At 52.9% G+C, this 24692-nt stretch overlaps 10 protein-coding genes across 10 annotated transcripts; 2 read left to right on the top strand and 8 right to left on the bottom strand.

Moving 5' to 3' along the window:
* Nucleotides 1–690: 690 nt before the first annotated feature.
* On the bottom strand, nt 691–2458 carry A1O3_05981 (Atypical/ABC1/ABC1-B protein kinase; the record flags this gene model as incomplete). The annotated part of the gene is made up of 2 exons (XM_007736101.1): nt 691–2122; nt 2181–2458. 2 exons carry the CDS (start codon nt 2456–2458, stop codon nt 691–693), a joined length of 1710 nt encoding a protein of 569 aa, XP_007734291.1.
* Nucleotides 2459–2854: 396 nt separating this feature from the next.
* Nucleotides 2855–3730, bottom strand: A1O3_05980 (uncharacterized protein; the record flags this gene model as incomplete). Its single annotated transcript, XM_007736100.1, has 1 exon — nt 2855–3730. One exon carries the CDS (start codon nt 3728–3730, stop codon nt 2855–2857), a length of 876 nt encoding a protein of 291 aa, XP_007734290.1.
* A 1290-nt stretch (nt 3731–5020) lies between these two features.
* On the bottom strand, nt 5021–5918 carry A1O3_05979 (uncharacterized protein; the record flags this gene model as incomplete). Its single annotated transcript, XM_007736099.1, has 2 exons — nt 5021–5298; nt 5357–5918. 2 exons carry the CDS (start codon nt 5916–5918, stop codon nt 5021–5023), a joined length of 840 nt encoding a protein of 279 aa, XP_007734289.1.
* Nucleotides 5919–7803: 1885 nt separating this feature from the next.
* On the bottom strand, nt 7804–10746 carry A1O3_05978 (uncharacterized protein; the record flags this gene model as incomplete). The annotated part of the gene is made up of 1 exon (XM_007736098.1): nt 7804–10746. The coding sequence occupies one exon, from the start codon at nt 10744–10746 to the stop codon at nt 7804–7806; it is 2943 nt and encodes a 980-aa protein (XP_007734288.1).
* A 1218-nt stretch (nt 10747–11964) lies between these two features.
* On the bottom strand, nt 11965–13254 carry A1O3_05977 (ethanolamine kinase; the record flags this gene model as incomplete). Its single annotated transcript, XM_007736097.1, has 2 exons — nt 11965–13017; nt 13072–13254. The coding sequence occupies 2 exons, from the start codon at nt 13252–13254 to the stop codon at nt 11965–11967; spliced, it is 1236 nt and encodes a 411-aa protein (XP_007734287.1).
* A 587-nt stretch (nt 13255–13841) lies between these two features.
* Nucleotides 13842–15968, bottom strand: A1O3_05976 (uncharacterized protein; the record flags this gene model as incomplete). The annotated part of the gene is made up of 1 exon (XM_007736096.1): nt 13842–15968. One exon carries the CDS (start codon nt 15966–15968, stop codon nt 13842–13844), a length of 2127 nt encoding a protein of 708 aa, XP_007734286.1.
* Nucleotides 15969–16645: 677 nt separating this feature from the next.
* Nucleotides 16646–18556, bottom strand: A1O3_05975 (uncharacterized protein; the record flags this gene model as incomplete). The annotated part of the gene is made up of 1 exon (XM_007736095.1): nt 16646–18556. The coding sequence occupies one exon, from the start codon at nt 18554–18556 to the stop codon at nt 16646–16648; it is 1911 nt and encodes a 636-aa protein (XP_007734285.1).
* Nucleotides 18557–18863: 307 nt separating this feature from the next.
* A1O3_05974 (guanylate kinase) lies at nt 18864–19490 on the top strand (the record flags this gene model as incomplete). Its single annotated transcript, XM_007736094.1, has 1 exon — nt 18864–19490. One exon carries the CDS (start codon nt 18864–18866, stop codon nt 19488–19490), a length of 627 nt encoding a protein of 208 aa, XP_007734284.1.
* Nucleotides 19491–19757: 267 nt separating this feature from the next.
* A1O3_05973 (uncharacterized protein) lies at nt 19758–20942 on the bottom strand (the record flags this gene model as incomplete). Its single annotated transcript, XM_007736093.1, has 4 exons — nt 19758–20445; nt 20501–20582; nt 20635–20763; nt 20816–20942. 4 exons carry the CDS (start codon nt 20940–20942, stop codon nt 19758–19760), a joined length of 1026 nt encoding a protein of 341 aa, XP_007734283.1.
* A 1301-nt stretch (nt 20943–22243) lies between these two features.
* A1O3_05972 (uncharacterized protein) lies at nt 22244–24474 on the top strand (the record flags this gene model as incomplete). The annotated part of the gene is made up of 3 exons (XM_007736092.1): nt 22244–22583; nt 23496–23932; nt 23998–24474. 3 exons carry the CDS (start codon nt 22244–22246, stop codon nt 24472–24474), a joined length of 1254 nt encoding a protein of 417 aa, XP_007734282.1.
* Nucleotides 24475–24692: the final 218 nt, after the last annotated feature.

The raw sequence follows: 24692 nt of genomic DNA, 5'->3' as shown, positions 1-24692 counted from the left end.
ACACACACACACACACACACACACATACACACACACACACAGAGAGAGAGAGAGAGAGAGAGAGAGCAAGTACTTGATTACAGCGGTACAGGGTACAGCCAGCTCCAGGTCAAGTTGTAAACCTACATATATGTAACATGTATACTATTCCTGTATCTATACAAGCAGTTTACAACTTGTCTTGAAGTGGCTAAGCGCATTGACTAATCGGGGAGTCCGCCTGCCAGTCACCTACCAGTCAACAAGGCTGACACTACCGACGAGGCTGACAGGCTAACAAGGCTGACGAACTCCCAGACCTAACCGTTACCGGACCATGTTATGGTCATGCAAACCTAGTAACTACCACATATTTACGATAATCAAGGCCGGATTCGGGCTCTGGAATAGACCAACTTAAAGGTGTTAAAGCTGTGTTACTGATGCAGCAGGATATCATCTCCCCGCGACCAGCCAAGCTATCTATATACTGATGCAGCTGGGATAGCATCTCCCACAACAGCCAAGCTATCTATATACGCTGATGCCGACGCTTCTGATATATCCATGAGCCAGTTATCGACAAAGTATGCGCCTTCGCTGAAACGAGATTTCTTCCAGGAGCACGACGAACCACGATGGTCACCCGACTTATCGTCCGTTTAGTGCTACCCATCGAGCCGGAGATGCCTACGTATCGTCCGTTCAGAGCTACCCATCGAGTCGTAGATGCCTACGTATCGACAAGTAGCGCTCATAGCCGAACAACTTCAGCTCAATCTTCATGTGGCTCAACCAGGCTCGAAACAAAGCCCAGCCATTCCTGGGAATCAGCAGACCTCCCTGCCGACGGATTCTCTCCTTCTCCTCTTCCCACACAGTCAGGCTGGCGTAATGGGCGAGAATCAACATGGGCCGCATCGGTTGCTTCGAGCCCAGCGACTCGTCCAGGCTGCGGGTCAGATCGTTGGTTTTCAAGATGAGGAGGATAATGCGAGGAACGTGGCCTAATAGTTGGACGAGTTGCTGAAGAAGGTCTTCCCCAAAGACTTCGTTGATGGCTTGCTTTTCATCGGCATCGCGTAAGGATGTGGCGATCTTCTTGTTCGTCAAGACTCGATAATCTCGACCCGTGATCGCTGACGCAAAGAGCGGGAATTGGTCGTCGGTGATGCCTGCGACTTCGTACGCGTATTTCCGCATCTGTGCTTCATCCGCGTTGATGACGGCCAGCCACAACTTGGCGTAGTCGTGCCTCAGCTTTTTATCTGGCATGCGATAGAGCCCGTGGTCATAAAGAATGACATCAAAGTTGTACGGGTATCTTCTCTTCGGGTTGTGTTGAATGGCCAGGTTCCCTCCATGCGGGTCACAGTGCAGGGGGGCATCGTTCTGAAAGATCATGACGTTGAAGATCCTGGCGAGCGCGGCCGACACTTCGTCTCTGGAGATGTTGTGCTTGTCGAGATACGTCCAATTGTCCACTCTGGCCCCGGTCACGTAGTCCATGACCAGGATCCGTCGACGCGCCGATATCACCTTGGGGATGACGAGGGGCAGGTTGGTGTGTTTTTCGAAGTATTCCTTGGCCCGGACGGCGTTTGCTCCCTCCAGGCTGAAATCCAATTCTTGCGGCAAGGAAAAGTCCATCTCCCTACTCAACCATTCCATGTCGTAATCCGGGAACGCCCTTTTTAACGTACGGAACGTGAACCTCGTTAGGGCCAGGTCCAGCGGCACCCACTCCTCCAAACTCGGATGTTGCACTTTGACCGCCACTTTCTGGTCCGAGTTCTTCAATTTGGCAGTGTGCACCTGTGCCAACGAAGCCGCCCCAATCGGCTCCTTGGAGAAGTCGTCGAAGTCGTCTTCTATCCGGTGGCCGGTGTCACGGAGAAACATATCCTCTATCGACTCATAGGGCGACACCGGACACCTGTCTTGCAGAGGGATAAATGTGTCGGTCCACTCCGTAGGCAGGAGATATCCCATGGACGACAAGTGCTGGCCGAGCTTGATGAACACCGAGCCATTTTTCTCCAGCACCTTCAACGTCCGTTCGGCGCAGCGTTTGTGGCAGGCTTTGAGGTTGGCGGCTTCTTGTTCGGGGTCATCGAGATCTTGTTTGAGCGCGACTCGGTAGCTGGGGCAGATATCCATTAGCATCTCTCACAACGGTCGTTCTCAGAAGCGCCTCGTACTCGTTTATGCACACTGCCAGCGCGGTGACCACCCGGCCTGTCCTTTCTGCAGCAAGCCAACCATGTCTAATATCATCGCTGAAGAACAGCAAACTGGCTCCTAGGCCACTACCAGCCGCAGCCCATGCTACAGCCCTGCGCGGTCGCACTACCTTGACCGGCCTCTTGTAGGAGCTATATCCGCGCCGCGAGTCGTGGAGGGGTGCCTGTGAACTCTTGCACCGGGCGCACGTCCAGATGGCCCCTCCCCGCCGGAAGGCACTCGGATCAAGTCGCATTGAGGTGCGGAAGACGGTTAGGGAGTTGACATGAAGGGAGGAGGCGGTGTTGCATATATAGAAGGCAGAACCGTCGAGGAGGAGAAACAAATCACGAATAGGGTTGTCAAAAGAGCGGAGGAATGGAACCCATCAGCAGATCAAACAGATGCCGATCGAATGGAACAAAAATGTGATGCCAGTGGATGGAGGAGATGGCCACTAGTCGGCACGCCTTCTCCCGACGCGGCAGGACAAAGGTAAGAGGTTTAATCGACATCGTTGCAACACACATAATAAATCCCATCGCAGCTATTCAAACGTGTCTACCTGTTGTCCATATCCTCTGTCATCCTATGTTTACACACATTCTTCTAAGGTCTCATACAATCCCTTCATTACAGAGTACGGGGTACTCTAATTTGACAAGGATCCGCCGGCCGGCTCCCTCACCAACGTCCGCCCCTCCAATCTCACCCGCTCGACCATCAGTGGTCGTCGCATGTGCAAATACTCGCCGAGAAAGCTCTTGGTTTGGATCCTGACCCTCTCGCGTCCCAGGTAACCCATTTGAAGATACAGCAACTCGCCCTCGGGACTGGCCTCGATCCAACACGGCAGCATCAGCGCATCCGCGACATCGTTTCCCCACTGCATCATCATCCTCCCGCAGCCTTTGCCTTGGTAGTCGGGATCGGTGAAGAGGAGGAAACACAGGACATGGGCCTCGCGGCACTCACGCCGTCGGCGACTGAGGAAGTCTTCCATCAGGGTTGCCGCGTCGCTGCGTTCCTGTTCTGTCTCTAGATACGAAAAGGCCGGTTCTGCGGCAGCTTTCTTGGCCTTGAGTTCCAGCTTTGATCCTAGACCACGGCCATCACCATCGCCATCGCCATAATCGGGCTTGTTATCGGTCGGTGCTCTCTGGCCCCCTTGCCCGTGCTCGTGCTCGTGCTGCTGCTGCTGCAGCTCCTGGGGTGTCACGTAGGTAGGGTATATCTTCCAATTGCTGACGCAGACGATTCTTTTCCTGCGCTCTGTGCGCACCGTGTTTCCCTTGTCGTCTAGAACATTGACGTCCGCTTCGGCATCGAGATCCTCGATCTTGAGAAACACGTCGGCCGGGTCCTTTTGCATTCCCTCCAGGAGCTGTCTCTTGGCGTAGGCGTACGACGCTGGAGATTCGCGGCCGAAGAAGACGTTGGCCAAGTCGATCTTGTGGAATGATTTGAACAGGATAGGCACGACGGCGTCCAGGTCCTTGGGCTCGATCCGAGAGAGCACTAAATGCATCGTGGAGATAGGTGTCGGGTTGGACACACCGGCACCGTATCGCTGAAGGCACTGGACAGTGGACACACCGCCACAGTATCGCCAAAGGCACTTTTCAAATCGTGTGCTGGCCAAGTCGTGTGCTGGACAAACTGGTCAAAATTGGGTACCAGTTCAGATCTCGTAGGAGAAGGTAAAGAACTGCGAATGAAGGAGCTTGTCCAAGCCGTGTTATACTCTCTCTGTTTCGGACGCTCCGGACGCCTGTAGAGGTGGCTTGCCTATATATGTACGGAGTACGGAGTATTTGTGTCTGTGTCTAATTCTGGTTCTGATTCTGAAACGGGCGCTTCCAAATCTCGCTACAGTCCCCTCGTGGCCAGGGGCAAGGTACTGTGTAGCCTGAGCTCTGACTGGCCGCCTCACCTATGTACCATTCATAGTTCTAGGATATAGAGTGAGGAGCCGAGAAAGATCACAACCCTGCAAACATTTAGGCATGGGTCATCTACGCTATGGCTTTTCTCAGTATGGTCTCTGTTCATGTTTCCTGTGCACGGCTCTGCTATTGCAATCAGCCTTAGCCCTAAGCTGTACGGAGTAAGCTGCAAGCTAATTGCTACAAGCTAATCGCTACAAGTGGCGCTCTAACAGGATGTCGGTGATATGTTGTACTGTATGCGTATATTTCCCCATCACAGTCCCCGTGATCCTGCAAAAATGCCATCTTGAGGACAACAAAAGAAGAAAAAGAGAGCCAGTTGGTCTGTCTTTAGGAACACAACATACATGGCTTGTCAAGAAAAGAAGAAAAGAACGGTAGAAGAAGTAAAATGTCAAGTCTCCGGTTCCGGTTCCCAAGTATTCCATTCCAATTTTCACTTTCCATTTTTTGGGGTTTGCGCCATGCTTGTGCCACTTCAACATGCAATGTGATGCAATGCCATGACAGGCAAAAAGCCGATGCTGATGCTGATGCAGATGCAGATGCCGATGCTGTTTTGCTGTTTTCCTTTCATCGTGATATATATCCATCGTAATTTCGTCAAGAGTCCAGACAAGAGGCGGCGAAGGCGCCAGGCTCTACCGAAGGCTAGACAGTCCCGGTTGGTTGGTCTACGATGATTCGCCTTCTTCCATGAAAGGACCCTTTGTCCATGCTTCGCAGAAGCTCGGTTTTTTCCCTTTTTTTTCCTCCTCTCTTTTCATCACTTGCCGCGACTTGTCAAAAGCCGCATCAAATCCTCCCGGGTGTAGTAAACATTTCCAAAGGAGAGAGGTTGTGGTTTCACATTCCGAGGTCGGTTAAGTCTAGCTCAACCACCATTGAATTCCACTCACACGGCCATCGCCCGTTCCATCCGTGATGGCGGTGAAGAGGGCATCAGTGCAGTCGATGGCGCGGTCAACACAGCCCATGCACTTGTCGCCAACCTTGGCTTGGACAGTGGTGCCAGAGGTGGGATTGTACAAGGTCACAGATCGCCCACAGTACGGGTTGCTGTTGGACAGACTGCCCATGAAACCGACAGGCAAGGCAACCTGCAAATCACTGCTGGTATTGACATCCCAACCACACGCGCCGAGGCCTAGGGAGCTCAAAGTCAGCATAGACGTTCGGAATGATTTAAGAAAGGGTTTACATACCTCCGTCCCAGTGAGTTACATCACCGACACAGGCGTCACTCGTCCCTTCACAAGTGCCACTGGTCGAGGCGGTGACATCCTTGCTTCCACCGCTGGTAGCAGACGATTGCGGAGCAGGTGCCGCAGACGTGGAAGCAGCGGCCGGGGTATCAGCTACCGATGGAGATGATGGAGCCGCCGCGGCTTCCGACGAGACAGAGGCAACGGCTGCAACGGTGGCAAAGGTGGATGGAGCGGCGGTGGTCTGGGCGAAGACTGCTGCTGGAGGGTCGGTGCTGGTAGTGGTAGGTACGATGACCTCGACAGGAGTTTCAGTGGTAGTGGCGGCGGCGACATCAACAGGAGCTGGCGTGGTAGTCGTGGTGACAACAACCTCAACGGGGGCTGCTGCGGTACTGGTTGTAGGGGCAGCGGGATCAACCCAGACGGTGGTGGTCTCTTCGATCGTCACCCAGACCACTTCAGTTTTGGTGTGCAGAGCACGCTCATCAAGCATGGGCGCGGCCAATGCCAAAGGAGTGAGCAGCGAAGCTGCGAGGACAATGTTCTTGAGGACAGCCATTTCGATGGTAATTGACGGTGGGCGGTTGCTTCGTTCAAGTTTTGGAGTAGACGTTAAAGACTGGAGATCTGGCTCGACAGCAGATGAGAATACGATGTGATGTGTGATGTGATGTGACGAGGCACTGAGATCTGAACTCGAAATGAATCGATCACTGAAGGAGTGTACGAGAAGTTTGTCGCGATGACAAGCCTGTGTCTGGTCCGAGGAGGTAAGGACGGTAGAGGGACGTCAAGTCCACGAGAGGAGGATGCTCAAAGGAAAGGATTGGCAAGTGAATGGACGGATAGAGAGAGCGAAAGTCTTCACTGCCGGCGAGGGAACAAAGAGAGTAGATAAAGAAAGAAAAGACTGGGACGAGAGAGTGTGGGAATAGGAAAGAGAACGGAAGGAGATTTTTCTCTCGTTGCAGAAAACAAAGACGCAGAAGCAGAGGCGGAGACAGAGTTGAGATGGCTCCCGTCCTCCCTGCGGTGCGGTGCCTGAGCCTGCGCCTGGCCAGGGGTGGTGGATTGAGCTGGCCGTCTTGCTCACGGTCCTAGAGGCCCGCGGCCATGCAGTTTCCCCAGTCTTTCCTGTCAACGCGGTCTTCCCCCTTGCATCTTGCGCACTCTGTAGACTGTGCGTTGGAGTGCAACTCTGTGCTCTGTGATGGATCAAGGGGCGATGGCAAGCGGGCCAAACAGAGCAGGCTGGTGGAAATTCACGAGAGACAGAGGATCACGGTCACGGCCACGGCCGGCCCAAAGCCTTTAGCCCCTTATTAGCCTTGAGGAGCCCCTAAGCCTCAGCTGCCAGGGTGCCAGGGTGCCAGGGTGCCAGGGATCCAGGAACCCAGCGACGGCGCGCCGGTCGGGTCAGGTACACCCGTGTCCTATACCCCAAGGGTGCAAGTGGTGACCAGGTGTTCCCCTTGTTCCTGGTGCTCCGTAGGTGCCCCGGGCCACCTAAGGAGCCTAACCACTCGCCTGTGGCGGCTGCCATCAGTGCCGGCGTCTGTGCCTGGCCCTGACATGGTGCCATTCAAGCTTGCCATGCATGCATTTTGTACGGAGTACCCAACCATAAGGTAGCATTTGCCTGCGCTCCTGCGCTCCTGCGCAATTCTCGGCCAGACTCTAGAGTACAGAGTCCACCACTGGCAGCCCACAGTCCACTCGTGGCTGAATGTTGGATGGGATATTACACCATTACTTAGCACTACGGAGTATACAGAACTCCGCATGTAACAAGAATTGCATGCAGACTGCAGCAATCGGATCCTTCACCCATCGCCATCCACATGCCCAGAAACTGCAATGTGTGCTCTGTGCATGCATAGTTCTGGTCCGAATCCGCCGGACGTGCAGCAGCAGGGGAAAGAAGCCATCCAACCGCGTAAAGGCACGTTGTCAGCTGTCGTTGGACCGACCTGGACTTGTCACCCGGCCTCTTCCTCGAGTCCCTATCGTTGACGCGATGCTGTGCCCACGCCTGAGCCTGAGCCTGAGCCTGAGCCTGAGCCTGAGCCTGAGCCGTGCCCAGTTCTTCGCGTGGGCGTGGTCAAAACTCGCACTCGGTGGGTTGGTTTCTGTTGAATAATATGTGTGACATTATTTGAAAAGAGACTGCCACGCAATACTCGTACGATGCGGTGTGTGGAAATATTCACGGCCCCAAGTCGCTCTGGTGGAGGGCAACTGCCGGCCCATCACGCCACTGAGGGCATCGTAGGTATGTCAGGTAGTCGATGGTTGCAAGTTGGGATACAATACATAGTAGATGCAAACTACCTACCTAGGGACAATAGATATTACACTTTTGCTGTACGGAGTACTGCGGAATGTCGCTTGAACGCAACAAAGAAAAACACAAACACTGGCAAAACACCCGACTGTTGATCGGTTCATATCTTCCTCACCATGGCATGATAGTCATCAGTCTCTTCATCTTCCATTTCTACCCAAGAAGGCTGGTATCGAGTAATCCGGTCCGGGTCGTCCTTCGGGTGACAGCCGTGGGCATTAGCCATTGTGTGCCGTTCACTCTCCTTGCTGCTATTGCGATCGCGACTACTAGCCCTGCCTTCGGATACCGCATTGCCAGGCCAGGAAGCAAGCTCAGCGACAAAACCTTTGCGAGCCGCAATCCGGACGGGGCCTGGCTTGATGATCTCGTCCTTTTCGTCCTTCTCGTCGGTAAAGTCCATCGTAAAGACGGGCGATGTTGGCGTGCCATTCCGACCGCCTGCTCGTCGTTCCACGTGCTGGACCGATGGTGTCTCCGCCTGCTGTTTCTTCTTGCGCCTTCCCGTTGTCGCTCCCAGCTCAGCGTGCTGCAAGGATTCCTCGTGGCATCCGGGTGGCCTTCCGTGCTGCATCACCCTCCGCCTGTGTTGACGCGTGTGTTTCTCATGGACCGGTTCGACCTGAGTCCTAGCCTCGGGGCTGAGGGTCAGGTATATCGGGAAAAGCATGCCAAAGACAGCAGCCGCCAAAGGCACACAGTACGAATATCGTATGCCATGGCCCTTCAACACTGCCCATTGGATGGGTGGGAACACTGCACCTCCAGAGACCGCCGCTGTCATCAGGGCAGCTCCGAGTTTAGTATGCGCCCCGAGTCCACGCATGCCGATGGCAAAGATGTTACTGAAGATACCAGCTTCAAACAAAAAGGCGAGGACCCCCAACGCTGCCCCGGCGTCTCCATCCAGATGCATGTTCAGCGCCAGACACGCAGTAAGACCTCCAAAAAGCACTAGCAACACCCATCTGGGTTTGAAGAGATAGTTGAGCAATGCTGTCAGAAAACGACCAGCGCTGAAGACGGTATGGGCCACGGTCAAGAAATCGAAAGGCTGAAGCGCCGAGCCGGGCATTAGCAGGCTGATCAGTGGCTGTAGGTTGCTCCCAACACACTCTTGTAACCCGACATAACACCACTGACTGAAAACGCCCAGGCCTAGGGTCACATAGACCACCTTCCACGGACCGACGGTGGCGCGATAAGCCGCACTTCGCCCGTCTGCCATTTCTTCCAGTTGTTCATCTGTGGCCTCCGGAAGTGGAATGTAGTAGAACACAACGGCCAGAGCGAAGACAAATATAGCGATTCCCAAGTACGTCCACTGCACACTCACAAGTGAAGGGGCATCCAACACGTTCTTGAACAAGACCTTGGTCGCCAGTAACGGAGAGCAAACGGTGCCGATCGCCTGGAAGGCTTGCGATACATTGAGTCGTACCTCCGCATATTCCAAAGGGCCACACAGGGCGATATAAGGGTTAGCAGCGACTTCCAGACACGACAATCCGAGCCCGACGAGGAAATTCGAGACAATGAAAGCTCCATACGATGCGAGTACTGCCGATGGCCAAAAGACCAGTGTCCCACAGCCGTAGACGCAGAGCCCAGAGATCATCACCGCCTTGAACCCATATCGTCTGATGATGAAGAGACCCAAGGTCAAAGGTCCCACAAGGTAGCCCGCATAATACGCAGCATGCAGACCCAAAGTTTCGCCAGTGGAAAGGCCAACCACCATTTGGAATCTCGAGTTCAAAGTGTCCAGAAGGCCATAGGCAAATCCCCACAAGAAGAAGATTGAAGTCACCACGACAACCGGCCAGACACTCTGTAGATTTGACAGCCTAAGCATGTTCTTGCTTCTGGACATGTTAACAAAGCCGAAGTCTGAACTGGTGGGTCTGTTGGTATCCCTCCTCGTGAGCCTGATCGACGTCCTCGCAAGCGACAGACCTTCGTCCTTCCCTGGAGGAGCAGCAAGGATGTTTAGAAATCCCATTTGATCGCCGTCGTCCTCTCCAGAATACTCCTTGACACTCGGCTTCTTGAATGCGGCTGGGTTGGTGACCAGGGAAATGCTCCTCAAAGGAATGCTTCCACTAGACTTAGCTGGCGCTTCACGGTCGATGCTCTCGCGTTGTGAGATGTCGTCTCCCACGTCTCGGATGAAGCTCGGCAAGAACCGCAAGAAGAGTGGTTTCAGGCTCGGGACACAGGCGCAGATGATGCCAATGCAAACCTCAACAGCCGACCACATGAAACTCAGACTTGCGTACCACGAAAAGTCATTCTGCTCGACAACTCGAGTGTTGACCCCACCGTCTCCTTTGACTACTTTCAAGCGGTTTAGAGCGGCGTTCTGTAAATATGCAATGCGAACCACGTCAACCACTGCAGCAAACCCACCAAAGCTGAAGGTGATGACCAATATGATCTTTTGCTTGCGAGGCAACCTCAACCCGGTTAGGATTGGCATCGGAAGAAACAGAACCGCAATGTCTGTGATGATGTTGACTGGAGCTGATGACAGATACAAGGTGAGAATATCCGTGCATTTTGCATGACTCGGGGTCGGATATTGATAGCCAGCCGCCACCGGTCGGCATTGGAAGATGTTGTAAAATGTAAGTGAGGCTCCCACCAGGTTGACCAGGGCGAGCGTCAGCCAATTGCACCACTTGAAGACCGGGTCGACGTCCTTGCTCATGACCGAGAGGTAGAAGACAATGATGGACGTCTTGGTCAGCATGAGGGCCGGATTGTAGAGGATGGAAAACGTGTATTCGGCTTTGCGCAAGAGGACAAATGAACCGTCTGCTATGGCAGCTTTGTGCTTGCCTAGACCGTACTTGACCGCGATGCATATTGAAGCAGAAAACCCGACAGCGAGAACCCAGGCCGCCAGAATCCACCAATCGTCCTGTTTGATCGACTTGACCAGCCAAATTCGCGTGTAAAAGCGAGCGGCGATGAAGACAGTGGCCAGAACAGTCATGATAATAGTAACGGCCGAAGTGGCCGGTCCTCTGTCTTCGACCATGGTATATTAATGTCCTCCTAGCTCGGTCGGCGAGCGTTTATTATAACATCTCAAGCCTTCAACCTCTGGGCGCGGGTATCAACATGGTCCGCCGAATTGACGAGGTAGTGCTGCCCTCGAGGGCGCCGCGCATGGGCCAGAGATTAAGTTGAGGAATCACTGAATCTGCTGGGCAAAGGTAATGACGGGCGAGATGCAATGGCTGTGTTGATCGAATGATTTGCATGAAGCCTAGCTGCGGTCAGTGGCGAGCCCACCACTTGAAGCAGACATGGAGTCAGGTCGCCTCACTCGGGTATAAGATGGATCATGACAATTTAGCGTTTGCCCTCATCACCTTGAACCGCGGAGAGGTCCTTAAGCATTGCCTTTGTCGGCGTAATTAGCTTTCAGTTTCGCCGGGAGCCCAGGGTGTTTCAACGAGGCAATGAGAAAGCCGCCAATTGCCTCCGTCCAGTGAATGGGAGGGGGAGGAAAGCCCCCAAGCCGACCCGCGCAGGCGGGATTTGGCGATGCATGATTCTTGGTGGACCAGAATAGCCGACGAGAAGAACTCTCAAGATCAAGTCTTCTGCTAGGGCAAATCTATCCCCAAGTCGTGGAGGAGGCGGGGAAGAACGGTCGGACGGTTGGAAGACGAAGTGGCAGAGGGCGGACAGCCATTCGATTGCCCCAAGATCCAATCCCAGAGCATGTCATCATCCCTTCATCTTGCGCTCTCTTCCACCCTGTTAGGGATAGAAGGGGTCAGGTCCGTCTCTTCTGACAGAATCCCAAACCATATCACAGACTGCGAGTGTGGCCAACGTTCTCCGATAAACGGGGTACGCAGTATAGTATCTGTACTATTCGTACTGGGTACTCTCGGCAGAAGCAGAAACGGCATTCTTGCTAATACTAATTTTAATAATAATGTACGTGGTAGCATCGCATCGCCACCACCATGCCACCATGCCACCACCATGCCACCAGCACCACCGACATCACCAACACCACCACCCCTGGTGACACTGTGACACCTTGACACCTAGATAACTTGTTACGTAAGCTTCCCGGATCGGCACTGGGCATGTGTGGGACCCTGACAGTATTCAAGATGGCCGTTAGGTGGCCGTGTTGAGGATGATGAGATTCAACTCGGCTGGACTCCATATTGGCTGGAATGTTGAATCTCCGAGTCATAAGACCGCCGTATCACCTTCTATCTCATGTCTGTCCTCAATTTTCGGCCCATCTTCTTTCACGAAGGGGCATTTCTGTGCCTTCCTGGACGCGCTTCCCATTCTGCTCTGCTCTCCAGGCGAAGTATTCACCCAGGCGGACCTCTGCATACGAGGCATAATCGAAGTCGATTTGAGAGATGGTTGCTTGGATCAACGCCCAGATGCCCCAATATAGTCCAGGCATACCACGGTATCGATCAACTTCATCAACTAATACATCAAGCATATCGTCGGAGATAGGGTTGTCGCTGTGGGCTTTGTACGACTCGAGATAGTCTTGGAGGAAGTGCCGGCGGATGGACTTGGTGGGGAGCATGTTGTAGTCACAATCATAGCCACCCCATTCCGCAAAATGATTGGCAATGTCGAAGGCTGCAGGGCATGGTGTTGCATATTCATAGTCGATAAAAGAGACCTTGATCCCGCCGTCCAAGTTACTACTGGCGGAATCCCGGGGCAGCATTATAACATTCGCACTTAACAAGTCGCAATGCCCAAAGATGAGCCCATGGGACCCAGGGCCTCGGCCATTGTCAAGGTCTGTGATTGATTGACTTAGCTCTTTCTGGAGAGATTCCTTCCGGGCTCTCTGCTTGGACGTGTCGCATGGGAGCGCGTCGGTCCATTTCTGCATTACTGACCAGATATTCTGTACAGGCTTCCGGCCTTCAGGATCGGAGTAGGGCCGTGGAGAGTTGGGTGTAGTCCCATTGGTACTATCGACATCATTGGCCTGAGAGGCCGAGTCCACTGGCAACCGCGCGTGCCACTCACCCAGACGCTTAGCAACAGCCCGCCATACAGGCTCTGTGATGAGATCTCCAGGAGTGCACACCTGGCCGATGATGTATCTGTATAGCAGCCCGTTCTTGAATCTCGCCAACAGTGGAGGAGCTAATCCACGCTCTGCCAGCAAAGCATGGGATCTCGCCTCGCGATCTCGGTCAATGAGGATCTCGGTATTGTTCCCATAGGCACGGAGGAGGATAGATTCTCGGTCGACGTCAGCATGGGACTGTCCTGGAAGGTATTTGGACACTTTAAGTAACTGATCACAGATATCAGCTTGAGCACGTGCCTCGTACGCAGGAGACGGGCATACCGTGTTTGTGATGCCCTCGGTGAACCTGACAATCTCCAGTGTCCCGGGAGCTTCCCGCCATTTGGGCTGGATCCTGTAGACCAAGGCGCGAGCGGAATCGTCGACGTGCTTGTTGTCAAAGACGAGGTCAATGTAAGGGAGTTGTGGAGAGTCTCCGTTGGCAGTACCGTTGGGCGCACCCATCACCGAGCATCTGCAGGGAAGGAATGGGATGGGAAGGGCGGAAGAGGCAGAGAAGGCAGTGTCCTGGTTACGGAAGGATGAGGTCAGGTCAGGTCAGGTCAGGTCAGATCAGGCCCATTACCTGCTGTGGGAGTAGTGAAGATGTTGGCTGGAGAAGGGGAATGTTGTGTTGGCGGTCTGTTGGGTTCTTCTTTGTGCGCAATAATTGCATCAACCGCAGGACATGCAACTACGCAGCATGCAGGTGTCTGCCTCCCCTCCGCACCGGTTGCGGAATCCGGCTCTATCTAGGTACGGAGTAGGTGCCTGGCATCCCGAAACCGAACCTCTCTCGATCCAGACTTGCCTCTCGGCAACCTGGCCAACCACTTTGTCCACCCATCCAACACCACACTCTCTACAGCACGGATACTATCTCCGCCGGTTAGCATCCAGGAGCCCTAGAATCAGGGACACCAAGGATCCAATCGGTGGACGGGATGCAAGGCCATATTGGCACCAGCGAGTTGGTCTTAATCTTCATTACCTGCAAACATGTACGTGCCATGAGTAGGAACAGCGGTGCCGGCTAACCCGCTCAACTGCTTCTATTGACTCTTCGACTTTTTCTCTTTCTTGCTCTTCTTCTCCTTGCTATTCTCCTTGTCCTTCTTATCCATCGCATCACTTACTGGCCGAATCCCGATTGTCTCCAAGATAATCCGCTCTCCGGCATTGTCCTCGTCCAGAGAAGACGCATTCTGTCTGAGAACAGTTGCCAATTCGTCTCGATGACTGAAGCTCTCGGCTTCTAGCATGGCCACCACGACGAAGGAATTCGGTCCAGTTGCCCAAGTCACAATTTCTGTTGCCCCGTCGCCGCCATCGCCTTGGCTTTTGATCTGGCTATACAGCAATTCGTGGAACTTCAATGGTGGGTCGACTTGTTTGACTGTCTTGGTGCTTGGGTCGAAACGTCCGCCTTGAACTAGTCCCTTGAGTAACCGTCCAAACGGCGGCGAGGAGATAATCTGAGTCAGTTCTTCGGACTTATCACCGTCGGTTGCCAGGCTGGCGATGGCTGCAAGGGCAGGCTCCTTTTCTCCAATTCCGCCGAGCAAGGTCTCCAGCATGAACTTAGATCCAAAGGTAGAACCTGCTAGAGTCCTAGTTTGCGAGGCGATCAAGTCCAGGAGCGGCTGAGAGATGGCTTTCAGCAGCTCTGTGCGGCGGGTCTCCGGATCCTTCTTCGACGTTTGGGTGCGAAGTTCACGGACTTCTTTGATGATCGGCACCGTCTCCTCGGGGAGCAGCCACTTGGGGGCATCTTGGAACATGAGGTATAGAAGGGGGATGCGCGCGGTTAGATGGTCGACCTGGGCGAGCAGCTCTTGTTCACGGTCATCTTTTTCGAGATCCTTGTTAAGAAGTTCGGGGAAGATAGCCTTGGCCGTCATGACGGTATCATCAATGCACTCGTAGGCTGCCAGCAGGACTCTGTGCGCATACTGATCCGAAGCCATGAGTTTTATATGCGTTTTGAAGAATTTCAAGATTCCCCGTCTGTCTTTCGAGTTCCCGTATGCAAGAGCCAAGCACACAAGTCGCGAGCCAGACTTAGTGAAGGCCAGATTCTTGAAAACGTCGCCCTCTTCGTCATCGCGTAGCATTGCAAGGAATTCATCGACCTCGGGGCTTCCCGGTTTGCAGTTCAGGAAATACTGCAGCAACGCATCGTGAAGCATGGTGAAACCAGTGGTTTTCTTCTGCACAAGGTGGTTCGTCATTTCTTTCAGATGCTGCATGATAGGACCTCGTTTTTCGGGACTTTGCTTCAAGATCTCCGATAGGTCGGCGGTGACCTCGCCAGAGGTACCGTTGGTTTGGGCAAAAACGGAGAATTCTGGCCCGTACCACTCTCTCAGCAGAATGGCTTTCTGTTGCTTGGATGCGATTCCTCTGTAGATGTCGTCTAGAATCCAACTTGCCTCGGGATGCTTGATGAGTCTCTTGACATGGCCATAGAACTCCTCCACCACGGCGTCTCTGCTTTCGTCATCTTTGACGACCATCTTGGCAATAAGGAACTTCGCGTATTTGGACTCGGCCAGCTCTCTGTAGCTCCCCTTCAAATCTCTCGTGATAAGTTTCCTCTGCTCCGGGGTAGCATATTTCAAGGCACATTGGATCACCCGCACCGCATCGTGCTTGAAGACAAAATCTTTCACTTTTCCCGATATTATCTCGAATAATTCTTTGACCAATACCTCTCGCTCGTCCTTCGGGACATGCGATTTGCGACGCAGCCGTTCCCAAATCTTCTTAGACCGTGCAATCGAGTCTGCACTTGGCTTCGCGGCTTTGCGGTCTAGAGCGAGTGCCTTTTGCTTTGCATGTGCTTCGCGGGATGTGGTGCCTGCAATGGTAGACTGGTCAGCAAAACTAGGGTCTCCATTGGTATCAATCATGACCATGGACATACTCAGATATGGCTCAGCTTTCTGTGCATGATTGTATGCCTGAGGCCTATACTTGTCCTTCTGCTTCTTCTGCTGGGCCTCTCTCGACGCTGAAGCATTCGTCTTGTCGGCATCATCAAAGCCGATAAAATCGTCCTCGAGAGGTTCCGGCTTCGAGGAGACCGCTTTACTCTGCTTGGAGATACTGGTGGTGGTCTTTGCCTTTTTATGTGCCTTTGACTCGGCAGTGTCGTTTGTACGCTTAGTCCCGGCCATTTTGGACATGACTTTTGTCTGAGAATAAGCAGCAGGTGTTGCGTGAACGAATCGCTGTCTTCATCTAGAAGACTAAACTTTTTTCTGGCTCAGAAAATTGATGAAGAGCAAACTTGACAAACTTGCGGCTCCAGTTGCAAGTTTCTAGCCCCACTTGGCATGTTTGTTGCTCCCGGCAGAAAAGGATCCAGCTTCGCTCCGATGGTCTCCCGGGGTTTGTGTCATGTCCCGACAAGGCTGAACAAGGCTTCGGGAACCAGTCGAAACCTCATCTTCGGTGCCCTATTTTCTGACATGGATCATAAGCCAAAAGAGTCATTCTCGTCAAGATATAACTTCATCTACTCCCAGCTGCCACTGCTGGTCATGGCGGCGCAAACACCAATGGGGAATTTACTAGATACATATATAGGTAGATACTCTACAAACCAACCACCATGGTTCCCAACACCATCAAACTGCGTTCAGTCTGACCCCGTCGGGAAGAAAGCAAGAAATACAGCGTCCCCCAATTATCTTGCTCCCTTCGGTGGCCCGATTGATGGGAGAGCATGCCACATCATCCAAGAATGATGGTCCAGGATGTTCAATATCAATCGTTCGCGGGGGGCTGTTCCAGTGCTGTGCTGGTCGGGACTGTCCGCCGTTGTCCGCACGCCCTGCTAATACCATAATCTTTACGGAGCCCGGTACGGTCCTGGCGGGGGAACAGGCGAACTTGGCGCGATCTTTTCGGGACTCGGGACGAACCCATACAACGGCGCGCCATCTTGCGAAGATTGGTTCGGTGTCGGTGCTGGTGTGGACACCGCCGAGGGAAGCACTGCTGGTGTTGGTGTAGGTTCCGGAATTTGTACCGCCGTGAGTGATGGTGCTGGGGTCATCGGGGGTGGCGCTACAGGTGCCAGGTCCGGTCGGGGAGGCGCCGACTGTGGTGGAGGCCACCCCGGCCCTTGAGAGCGACGGGAAGGCTCAGGCCCTGGCGGTTGACGTAGGGTAGGCGGATGAGGAGAATACTGCCATTGTGGTTGGGGATACTGAAAATGTGGTGGAGGGTAGAAGGGATGAGAGACTCCGACATGAGGTGGTGGTGGTGGTGGTCGTGGATGCTGTTGCGCAGTCCATGTGATCGGGGCTGCTGCTCTGTTTTTCTCTGCTTCAAGGTCTCGAATCTTCCGCTCTGCCTCTTGAAGTCTGGCCATCAGAAGGTCTACCTCAGTTGGAGGGCTGAATACACTCTGGATCAGAGGAGCAGTCTCAGCAGGAGCGGGGGTGGGAGTCGTAGTGACTTCCGTTGTGTGTTCAGGAACAGATGCTGTCACTCTGCGTCGCGACCCACGATGCACCTTGATCACTTTCCTGCGGCCCCAGGTGAGGTGATCGCCGGACATGTACCCAGACATCATGCCGGGATATATATTCTTGCTTTTCCGTTGCGTTGATGCTTCCAACGAAGTCCCATCTGGAGTATGAGATGTGATCTCTTCACTAGTGCTGTGTGGAACATTTGCTGGGTTTGGGCCGGCCGCACTTCCTTCAGTTTCCGTCTGCTCTGGCAGAGTCGGTGTGGGTTGTTCTTCTTCAAGCCGGCCAGCAGACCCTAGAAAGTCAAACAAGGGTTGCAAGCTGCTTTCCCGGGCATTCTGTGGCCGCGGTTCGGTCTCAGTTTCAGGCAACGGCTCTGTAGCACGACGCTTCCGTCTCAATGACGAGGCCGGATGCGGTGGAGCCTCCGGTTTCCTCTTTTTTTCTTTTGGCTTCGGCAGCTTTTCCGGATGGAAAATCTCCAGCAGCTTTCTCCGTTTGCTGTCCTTGCGCGGCGGCGGAGCCCGTTCCTCGTAAGTCTGATGGAGCGGGACGTGTTTATAGTATAACTCCAGACTCATCTTCGAGACCGAAAACTTGATGGAAATAAGTCCTTGACACTCGTACACCGGCTTTCTGATCTTGACTCCCATTCTGACTTTAGCAGCTCCTTCATTGGCCGCTCTGCCTTTGTTTAGCACAGAGTCGTTGCAGAAGTACGAAAACCTGCTAGCCTGATCTTCTCGGCTGATCCAGTGGTTGTGGAAGCTGTAACGATATCCATCTGCTTGTTGAACCGTCTCGACCAGAGTCTTGGAAATTGCCTTTTGCATGAGCATCTGATCCTTCGGGTCCTTGATAGTATGTAAAGCGTCAATAACACTAACAGCAGTCTTGTTGAATGCGCTGTACACATAGGGGATCCTTTTGTCGTGAGCACTAGGACCTTTTGGTTCTCTGGCAGACACCATGAATGCGGCAGTGACTGGGAATGAAAACTCTAGAGTCGTATGTTCGGGATCTCCAGTGGGATCAGCCAGATACTCGCGGAGTTTCGTTTCCAAGTCTTCGGCTCTCTGGACCTTGAAAAACAAAGACTGTCCGAGGGGGTCTTTGGCCTGTCGTCCCCGGCGACGCGTCTTCCTCGGTTCAGCCGCGTTGGTTCCATCGGGCGGGTTATTTGCATCGGCCTCTGCGTCGGCATTGCCCTGAGTTACAGAGGATTGCTCGGGAGTGTCGTCGGACGCGCCATTGGAACCGCCATTGGAATCAGGAGACTCCATCTCGAGACAGATGACCGGTGCTGTTTGGATGATGACAATAGGCGTGTTTCGTAAGCTGTAATAGAGCAATGTCGACAAGCAAAAGATCCGCGTCCCTGCCAAGACACTCTACCCCAGCGCCGCCATTGGCTCTCCTCCCACCGCTCCAGACAACAGTAAACGGTCCTACGAACTCCTGCGACGGGCAGCAATCAGCGACGGACCTATGCTCACTCGAGGATTCCTACGAGTACGTTTCGTTGGGAACCACGCCTTCTTGGGATCAAGATTCTCGTACCCTTGTCAAGCTCTCAACTGCAGCTCGACCATGGCGCCTACAACTGCGCCCACCGTCGCGCCGCGACCAATAGTTCTTTCAGGACCCTCTGGCACCGGCAAGTCGACACTGATCAAACGACTTTTTGCGAAATATCCCGATCTATTTGGCTTTAGTGTCTCCCACACCACTCGACAGCCTCGTCCCGGCGAGCAAGACGGCGTGCACTATCACTTCACAACACCGGAAGAATTCGAGAAGATGGTTGCGGAGGACGCATTCGTGGAACATGCCAAGTTCGGGGGAAACTACTATGGCTCGTCGAAAAAGGCAGTCCAAGATGTTGCAGAAGGCAAAGGCAAGACCATTGATGGGAAGTCAGCCGAAGGAAAGAGAATATGCATCTTCGACATTGAGATGGAGGGAGTGAAGCAAGTGAGGAAGAGTCCATTGAAGCCAAGGATATGCTTCATTCAGCCACCTAGCATTGAAATTCTCGAGCAAAGATTGCGTGGCCGCGGTGACACAAGTGAAGATGCGATTCAAAAGCGACTGGCTCAGGCTAAGAAGGAAATTGAGTATTGCCAGACCGAGGGGAAGAACGACAAGGTCATCATCAACGACGACCTTGACATCGCGTTCAAGGAGCTCGACGAATGGGTAACGCAAGACATTTGATCCTTGCCTAGGAACCAATTTCACCAATCTGGATTTCGCAGATCTACGTGGGCGTTCGGAGCATACCAAGGGACGACTAGAGTAGCAGCCGGGGATGAAATATGATGAGGATTATTTGTATCCGGATTGAAGACGAAAGACCCGCTCTCCATAGACGCTAACAAAAAAAAGTCAACCTGACAAGAAGGATATGGCAGCACTCAAGGTCAACCATCGCCCTGTGAAATCGGACCTCCCTTGGCTTCAAGCCTCAGTATGTACGACTCCTTAATATCCATTCAAAGTCATGCGTTGTGAACCTCTGCTCAGTTCTCGGTCAGCGGCCGGACTGATGGGCCTGCTTCCAGCCATGCCGCTCGCAGCGCTGCTCTCCTTCAGAGCCAAAAGTTGCTTGGCTCGGAATGTCTCGTAGTGGATTTGGCTGGTGGTCTCAATGAGATCTTGAAGGTGAGTTCTGGTGAGGAAGTTTCGCAGGTATACGAATTCGCAGTGGTTCTCATCCTCGACATTAATGACGCCCCATTTAGTTTGTCTGCCGCGGACCTGTTTGCCATTGACAATGAGTGACTTTTCGCTGCCCACTACTGCAAAAGGAACGATATCCTTGATCGTGGCATTGGTGGCTCGCTCCTCGTCATCCAATTCCTCATTGTCGTATGGATACATCTTGAGGTTGTGGAAAGCAAACTCCTCCTTGATACGCTCTTTGAATGCCCGGCGTTCTTCGAGTGTGAGGGAATCGGCCTTTGCTATGACCGGGACAACATTGACGACATCAGAGAGCTTTTTCAAGACCACAATGTCCAGTGGTTTCAGTGCATGACCAGAAGGTTGGATGAAGAAGAGGCAGCAATGGATGCGGGTGTCCTGGATGTAGCGCTCACGTTGCGCCGTGAGCTCTTTTCGGAGGTAGGCAGAATGCTGATCTTTGATGTACTTTACAATCGGATCCCAACTAGATAATTATCATCAGCTTTAGTTATGTCGCTCGTTTAACTCATCAAACCCACCATCTGTCATTGTTGACCAGGTCTCCGTAGCCGGGAGTATCGACAATATTGAGCCGCAGTCGCACACCATGCTCCTCAATGACTATAATCTTGTCAGTCCACGGGTTCCCTCATATGACCAAGTGTGCACTGACTGTGTGAGACGGTCTGGATCTCGGTGGTGGAACGGATCTGTTCATCTGGTCGCAGGCGGCCTTTGGAATCGATGAGATGCGAGGCAAAGATGGTGTTGATCAAAGTAGACTTTCCGAGACCGGTTTGACCTAATGGATGGTAAGTCGTGAACAAATTTGAGCCAAGGTAGTCTCTACATACCGACACAGATGATGTTGAACTGGAATCCTCTCTTGAGCAACTTCTTCTCGATCTGTTGAGTGATGCTGTCAAAGCCGACGTGGCTCCGCGGGAAGACCGCGTTCCCCTGAGGGCTTGCCATGGTCATGATGTTCTGTCGTCTGACAAATGTCCCAGGGTTTGGTCGCGATGAGATTGACACTTAACAGGTCTATTCTACTGCTTGAATGAAGCACGAAGATCAACTGTGTACAAAGAGTAGTTGCGACCGCGACAAATTTCCCCGGACCTTTTGAGATGCAGTGTCCCCTATTTCGTCTCTCCGACGCCAAGCAGCTTAGGACTCACCTCCTTTTGGGAGAGTGGTGACGCCGCCCTATTAAACTGTTAGTTTTGCGCTAGCTGGTAGCTATCTAGGGTGAGCGGCTCCCGCAACTCATTCGTAGTCTGTCGTGGGGTCTAAATGAAAGAGCCAGGGCATCTTAGTGCAATTAGTGCAACGCCGGTCCCTGCGCCCCGGGGCGGGCCCCCTAATTAGCCAAGTGATTAGCCTAAACGGTAAGTTAGCACCATTCTTATCCTTCGTATTCAGTACAACGATATCTTTAGGTACTCTACATGTATACAGCAGTACGGAGTAGTCCTGGGCATCTCCTTAGGAACTGATATGGTGTTGCGCAACATTATCATCAAAGCGTTGGAGAAGTCTGGACGGCCAACAAGTGTCACGACTAATTCGTGCATGTTTGAAAGGAGGGGTCGCATTTGTGAAGATGAAGTAGATGACATGATGCACCCAGAACCCCAAGTACTATCCCAGGGCATAACTAGGGGTATCCGAAATTCAAAGATGTGCAGTTTCAGACTAACACAACACATGTCGCTCCAGCTCTATTTCCATGTAGTAGGCTCCAGTCACAGAAAGTCTGTATAGCGAGTGTGGTTTTGGCAGTCGTGTCAGAACGAAATATGACAGACTTATTGACCGGGACACTTTCCGAGCTAGAAGAACGTAGACATATTGCGATAGTGCATGGTATGCACGTCGTCTAGACTGGACAGTTACGGAGTACGGAGTACGGAGTACAGAGTAAGAGTACCTACGGAGTAGCTAGCTGACGCTGCTTTAACAAGACGCAGGGTCTAGTCCTCAGCTATCATAGAAGACCAAACCTGACTTGTAGGTGCCGTGGTTGATCATAGGGCGGCGTCACCATTAACCGTACCTAGCCACAGTAGCTTTAAAACCCCCCACTAGCAGAAGCGTGCTGCTGCTTTAGCTAATCCTGGTTGTTGAACCCTCTAACAATGGTTCCGAGAACTCAGGGTTTTAATTAGTGTTGATTCGCAGATCTAACCAAAGAGTTCCAAAAGCTTACAGTTCCACTTGAACATGATTTGATCTCAATCTTTACGACTGCCTTCTCTGTCCAGCAAAACGTACTCAGCATGGCTTTGACTGCTGCTGCTGGGAGCAGCCAGCTATCTTTTTTCTTCCTACGAAAGGCCCCCTTTGCATTTTCGGCTGCGGTTCGGACGTGGTCTTCACCAACTCTCCTCCTCCCAGCTTCTATCTCGATACCAGCCATCGCAAGTAACATCCCTGGACTCATCGCAGACATCTGGGAAGGCATCTTAAAGGCAGTGCCCAAGAAGAAAACATCGCACTCGAAAAAGAGACACCGGCAGTTGGCGGGAAAGGCATTGAAGGATGTGAAGGCCATCAACGAATGCCCCGGTTGTGGGAGGCCGAAGAGAGCTCATACCCTATGTCCATATTGTGTCGCAGGTTTGTTCAAACCCCTTCCCCTTATATTATGATTCTGATTGTCTCTAGAAATCTACGAAAGCTGGAAGCAAAGAGATTCGACACCTCAAGAAATGACAAAACAAGAGAAAGGCCAATAAGAGGAGCGGAAGAAATTGAGGAAGAATAATGATCGCAAAAGCTTGACTCAAGTGTCACGGGTTTTATGCTGGTGCAGAGACGCTTCGGCGAAGGCTAGAGGACAGCCACAAGTCATATCTGTACGCCGTCTGCGACAGAGTCGCTATGTTCCAAGACCGCTGCAGAGGCGAATCTAGCTCGGACTCTGCTGGCGTCCGGGCCCGCTGTCTACAGTTGGCAGTCAGCGTTCGACCAGCGCCTGGATTCAGGGTGAAAGGTTGTGGATGATCTTGGTTGGATGGTATCGCAGCAGACATGTTCGACCTGTACTGCGTTGCTCGGAACGATTGGGACGTTGTGCGCCGAAGAAGTGGCTTGAGGCTCCAGTCTCGGATTATGCCATGTAGCCGAATCGCGAGAAGACTGGAGTCCGGACTGATGAAGCACAGCGCGCTGTTCGGGCATCTGCCAAATCCTCGATAATTGTGTAAAATTACGTCACCTGTACAGTAATTTTGGAAACATATCACATCCTCCGACTTTCGCAGTTGAACTGTTCTAAAGCCACTTTTAAAATGACTCCCAACTCGGCTCTCATAACGTGACCAGGGCTGACAGCGATCGAAGCACATCATACTGCCTGTTAGCATGCAGCGCGGACGTCAAAAATGGTCTGTCACGCTAACAGGGTTCTGCATCCTCAGTGTTTCTGACCATTGGCTTAGTCGAAGCAATATCTCTCACAGCACGCGATAGATGAAGGTTAGTGCCGCTGATTGATTTGTGAAATCTCCGACCTGACATGGACATCAGCCCATGCCACAGATATCTTTGCGCTGTCCGCAACGACAACCCAAATCCTCAGCGGCTCAGGCGAATCGTCGATCAAAATCTACTCCACCACAGACGACAACTTTCCAATTGCCCAGATACTGAAAGACGCCCACAAACTCGGCTGCCACCATCTCGTCACGGATCGGGCGGGCACGAGGGCTGTGAGCGTGGGGTTCGACGGCACAGTCAAACAATGGAAGTACGTGGAGGGCATCTGGAAAGAAGATGGGGAGATTGCGAGCGAAGGCGCGCCCAAGAAAGCTGGCGAAGTGTGGGCGGTGGCCCTCTCGTTGGATGGGCAGTATCTGGCTGGCACGACGCATGACGGCCGAGTGAATGTCTGGGATCTGGCAAACGGGAGACAAAAGATTCGGGAGTTCGAGACCAAAGGCAGTTTCGGCATGTGTGTCGATGTGGTAAGATGAGGTGGTGTCCGTTGTGCAGGTCTATACGGGAGAGTTACTGACATTCCGTTTGCCAGTCGCCAGATGTCCGCTTCATTGCCAGTGGTCACGAATCCGGGAACATCTACCTCTTCTCTACGGCCACGTCTCGCCTTTTACACTCGCTCCCAGGCCTCATCAAGCCAGTGCGCGCGGTCAAATTCTCGCCCGGCAGTTCTCTCCTCGCCGCAGCAGGCGACGCACGTATCATATCGCTCTACGACCCCAAGTCTGGTGAGCAAGTGGCCAACCTTAGCGGGCATGCTGCTTGGATCACGAGTCTGGACTGGAGCCACACTGGCCAATATCTGCTTAGTGGTAGTCTCGATGGGAAGGTCAAAGTATGGGACATTGAGCGGAGAACTTGCGTCGCGACGCACAGTGAAAGCGACAAAGGTCTTTGGTGTGTCAGATGGTTGCCCAAGGGCGATGAGTCCAAGCAAAAAGCGGAGAGGTTTGCCACCGCTGGGAGCAATAAGTCAATCGCAATCTACCGAGAAGCGGCGGGAGGATGAGCCTCTTTGACCTAAAAAAACATTGACCATGAGCGGCCATACGAAATGCCTTTTGGCTGAAACACTCCGTCGTCGGCGGGGACAGCGCCTGATGGATCTGCCCACAAGCTCCTTGGTTGCAGATCCAGCGCTGCCGTAGCGTTGCGAAATGGAGGCGGCAGCAGACCTTGCTTCATTGAGTCGCATTGAGCTCAGGACATCAGAGTCCAGCAGGGAAA

This window comes from Capronia epimyces, assembly GCF_000585565.1.
Source record: "Capronia epimyces CBS 606.96 chromosome Unknown aczIQ-supercont1.4, whole genome shotgun sequence".
NCBI classification, from domain to species: domain Eukaryota; kingdom Fungi; phylum Ascomycota; class Eurotiomycetes; order Chaetothyriales; family Herpotrichiellaceae; genus Capronia; species Capronia epimyces.
The sequence above is the reverse complement of the archived record's forward strand: the minus strand, read 5'-3'. Positions and strand labels throughout refer to the sequence as shown.